Below are 5000 nucleotides of genomic sequence, written 5' to 3' on the forward strand. Positions count from 1 at the left end.
CGTTGTTGCCGGTCTATTTGTATTTCAATTATTGTTGTTGTGGTTGCCTGAAAAATTCTGAATTGGCAGAATGGCTTCAGCACAAATTGACTTCAGGTTTGAAATTTTGGGGAAGAACTTGGCAACTAGGACGGTGCCATGAGTTTGGTTATAACAGTGTACATTTCATTGGGAATAGTGTTTCATGTTGAAAACGTTCTCTTGCAGCGTGTTCTAGCGAAGAATCAGGTTATGGTTATCAGGGATGTGGAAGGAAAAGTTACTCTTGGCATCATTTGAACTGGGTAAAACATTTCAGAAATAAAATCTGTAGTATGAATTAACAGAGTAGTTTTCAGAGCTTTGGACGAAATGTCCAACGGCATTTAGCTACGGATCTCTAAGTTCTGTGTTCAAATCAGACAAAAGTCAATTTTGACTTTCTTACTTCGAGGTCAACAGAATAAAAAAAAAAAATTCCAGTCATTTTTGTCCAACTAATCGATTATTCTCCTCACCTCTATATTTTACACCTTGTACCTATATAAGAAATAAACATAAAGGAAGTGAGGAGGTGGATCGATAAAATCTTCAGAGCTTCAGATAAAATGTCTTACGGTTTATAAATCCAGTTCCTTCGACTTTCAATTTTATCTAATCAGGCCAGCTAAAATAAAGTATCAATCATATACACAGATCGATATAATCGAATATACCTTCCCATAAAAGTTTGGCCATGCACCGTTGTAAGAAATTATAAAAGAAATTCGAACCGAAAAAAGATGATTAGCACTTAAATTGTGGTTTAAATATGTGAAGTGAGATAAAGGTTAGTGTGCCGGATTAAATGCTTGCCGGTATTATTGTTGCTTTGATTTTTCAGTTCGTATCTCGTCAGAATTAATTTTGACTTTTACCATCAAGATCGATTACAAAACTTTTTCTTGCGGTACCAACATTAAAGAATATTTTAAAGAATTGGGTAAAAGAATTTAGATTCTTTACTTGTTTCAGCTCTTGGACTGCAGCCATGCTAGAGCACTGCTTTGAAACGATTTAGGTAAACAAATGGATTCCATTACTTCTTAAAGCTGGTACTTATTTTATCGGTTTCTTTTGACGAACCACTAATGTATAGGGACGGAAACAAATCATCATTTGCCAGGTTGTATGTGTATGGGGACAAACACAAACACACACTCACTGTCATACATATACACACACACACACACACACACACATAATAGGACACCACACAGTTTCCATCTACACTCATTCTCACTCGCAAGGCATCGGTTAGCCCGGCACTATAACAGAAGACGCTTGCCTAAGGTGCCTCGTAGCGGGAATGAACCCGAAACCAGTCTCAAAGGGAGCTTCTTAACCTCGCCAACCATTACATATATTTTCATATCGATTAGCTTCACAGAAGTGGAAATCGGTAGAACCAATAAAAGTCGAGTAGATATAACCAGAAGGGATATTTTCCTTTTGAACGGCACAGGTCAACACAATTTCTAGTTAACTAAACACTTTAAAACTTCGTATACTGGTAGAATGTGTCAAAATAAAACATTTTTTCTCTTGGCTTTCTTTGATAAAATTGTAATTCGTTTGTTTAACGTAGTTTAATTTTTCGAATTTTAACCAATCAATTGCCTCTAATTGAGCTAAAATCAGTTGCTGCGTCTTAAACTGAGACAACATCCTGTCACTGACCCTAAATTTTAGCCTTTCGTTCTTTTTTCTTAATTGTTAAATTAATTTAAGGATAACAATTAAGAAAGAAACGAAAGGCTAAAACGAAAGCAATGGAAAATAATTTAAACAATTAACAAACAAAATAATTCTATAATTTTATACACAAAATGTAAAATGCCGGAACAAATACCATAAGGTATTTTGGCATTAAGGTGGCGAGCTGGCAGAAACGTTAACACGCCGGGCGAAACGCTTAGCGATATTTGGCCTGCCGTTGCGTTCGAGTTCCGCTGGGGTCGACTTTGCCTTTCATCCTTTCGGAGTCAATAAATTGGGTGCCAGTTGTGCACTGGGGTCGGTGTAATCGACTTGATCCGTTTGTCTGTCCTTGTTTGTCCTCTCTGTGTTTGGCCCTTTGTGGGTAGTGAAGAAAAAGGTATTTTGGTATTTTACACAATACTCTAATAATTCTGCTAATACACTGCTTGTGTAACAAATAACAATATGGTTTTCTAAGATAGGCAACAGACCGTAGGGAGATAGATGTGTTCACTTATAGAAACTAATTCACAGCTGTGTGTGTGTGTGTGTGTATAAACAACCATGTGTGTATGTAGGCAAACATCGTACGATACACACAAAAAGGGGATATTTCAAATGCAGTACCACCATTGAAACAGCAGAATAGTTGTGTATTATTGCCCTTGCGGGCTGGAAGAAGTCATCAACATGCTTTCCGTACGTATACATAACGAAAGGCTAAAACGAATAATTTTAGACACACGCGTAACAATTAAATTAATTTAACAATTAAGAAAAAAAAATTAGGGTTGGGGTGAGGGTTAGTGACAGGATGTTGTCTCAGTTTTAGACGCTGCAAATGATTTTAGCTCACTAGAGGCGATTCATTGGTTAAAATTCGAAAAATTAAACTACGTTAAACAAACAAATTACAATTTTCTCAAGAAATCCAAGAGAAAAAATGTTTTATTTTGACACATTCTACCAGTATACGAAGTTTAAAAGTGTTTAGTTAACTAGAAATTGTGTTGAAAAGTGCCGTTCAAAAGGAAATGATCCAAAGTTAGAAATATTCATTGGGTACTCAGCCCTGGAGTATGTCTAATTTATAGTGTGTGTGTGTGTGTGTGTGTGCGTGCGGAATAGATAATGAAACGAACCTTTCGTATATGTTCTAAATCGAATTTCCTCATGGTACTCTCTTTGCAAGGTCGATCGATTGGAATATTGATTAGTAACCTTTAAACTGTGGAAAAGGATTGAATGAAAGCGCGTGCTAAACGGGCAAAAAAGATAAAAATCTTCCTTTTTCCTAAGGGTAATTTATATATTGATTTTCTCTTTAAATAAGTCCTAAAAATATAATTGTTTGTCTTTCGCACCGTAAAATCTCATTATGGAAAAATGCTGTAAAAATATTTACTTCCCTTTCTTGGTGGTTGTATCCATGTGAAAGGTTTGAAGCATCGAATGTTAGGTTCTCCGTTTAAAGGTTAAGTGTTCTTACAGTCGTCAATAATATCGAAGAAATCACAAACATTTTAATCTCCTCGGTGAATCAGTTTTGTGTCGAACAAGAAGCCGGGTAGAAGAGTACATATTATAGCGATATTGGTCTGCTTATTTCTCCGTAAGGAACTAGAATCGTGTCAGCAAGTCGAAAACTTTCAGTCGTTTTGCGTGAAGAAACATCAAATAACAAGCTGGAACATCAAATAACACAAAGCACCAGACACCTCAGGGTGGGCTTTGAAGTTCATGAACGTTAACACTTATGTAAATAAATGTGTGGAAGTTAAAATTTCATTTCTCACACAACGCGTTTCAACAAAAGCGACCAGAGGATTTATTACGCAGTTAGAACCAGTTTAAATACACACACAAAGGGGCGCATGTATGCATCCATTTGCATATCCCACACACATAATCTCGTTCTCTCTCGCTACCTCTCTCATATATATGTACACATACAAGATATTTCTTTATTGACCACTGAGGGCCCAACATAGAAGGGACAGTAGGAGGACAGACAACACAAAGTAGGGACATAAAACAGCGAATGAATGAAAATAAATTATAAATAAATGAAGGTGCAATGGCTACTCGAACCCCACTTTCCAGTGGTGCGATTTAACTGTTTTTTTATCAAAATTTTTCAGTTTTTTTTTGTATGATCTCAAAATTTACATTATTTTACCAGTTTATATACGGTCTCAAATCGTCAAAGTCCACGACTGGAGGTAGGGCATCATTCGTCGCCTCCACTGTTTGATCCGAACAATTCCCTTAATTTAGCGTACCTTTTCTTGTCTATTAGTATAATTTAGTGTCTTCTGTATATTCCACAGCCAGTAATTTCACTCTAATCACCGATTTGAATTTGGTGATTTTTCGTTCAATTGCCGTGCTTTTTGTGTACGTCATAATATACACTTTGTTTTTATGGGGACTTTTGAGGGACTGTGTGTTATGCCCATCTGTGTCTGTTTGTCTACGAGGTGAACTCGGACTAGCTAGGGCGGTTTCTTTTCTTTTTTTTTTTAGTGTTACTGGTGGTGATGTATGCTGTGTGAATGTATGTTGTGTGTTTGTTGTACAATGTCTTCTGTTTTACTATTCTTCCTCTTCTTTGTGCTTTTCGGGGGTGTATCTACCGTTTCCCTTTTCTTTCTTTTGGGTACTTCGGTAAATCCCTCCTCCTCTGTGTCTTCCACACCATTCTACTGGGCTGGGTACTCCTACTTTGTTCATGCTGAATTGCGTTATGGTGCTTTTTTTTTACAGACCAATATCGTTATATGTACCCCTACTTTGTTCATGCTGGTTTTCTGTGATTTTACTGTTTATCTGGGGGCACTTTATTTTAATGTGCCCCTTTTTCCTACAGTGGTAGTAGGTGGGCGATCTTCCCTCTATCACCCATCTCTGCTTTATAACTTTAGGTAGCAACGCCTCTTCTGCTATTTCTTTCAGGTTTTGCTGGGTGGCCTGGATAACCATTTCCAGTCTTGTAACCTCATCAATTCATCTTCTTTCTTCTTTCCACTTGTATTATCTTTGCGTCTTCTTGGGTTCCGTACATCACGGCTGCAACCAGCCACACTTCTTCAATATCAGGTGGGACCCTGCCTATCCTAATTCTTGCGACTCTTTTGCCGCAGTGGGTTGGCAGGAGCACCCATTCTTGTGACCTAAGCAGCACAACGGAGTGATTTATTGCCTCTTCTTCGGTGGTAAACCTCACTACCACTGTGCCATATCTTCTTCCTCTAGAGTAGAATGTTACAACACTTTTCACT

The 5000-nt window shown here is 37.4% G+C and overlaps 1 protein-coding gene across 3 annotated transcripts in view; it reads right to left on the reverse strand.

Annotated features, from left to right (window-relative positions):
• LOC115218111 (sodium-dependent dopamine transporter-like) overlaps window positions 1–5000 on the reverse strand; it is a 38443-nt gene that overhangs the window by 590 nt on the left and 32853 nt on the right. The window contains exon 1 of one of the 3 annotated variants that reach the window (XM_029787899.2): window positions 2862–3410. The exons of 1 other annotated variant lie outside the window; for it this stretch is intronic. In XM_029787899.2, the coding sequence (XP_029643759.1) occupies window positions 2862–2894 (33 nt within the window). In that variant the 5' untranslated portion in view covers window positions 2895–3410. Of the gene's footprint in view, window positions 1–2861; window positions 3418–5000 lie in introns of those variants that run through there. One more of the 3 variants, XM_036507888.1, reaches the window with a different exon arrangement.

This window comes from Octopus sinensis, linkage group LG12 (genome assembly GCF_006345805.1).
Source record: "Octopus sinensis linkage group LG12, ASM634580v1, whole genome shotgun sequence".
NCBI classification, from domain to species: Eukaryota; Metazoa; Mollusca; class Cephalopoda; order Octopoda; family Octopodidae; genus Octopus; species Octopus sinensis.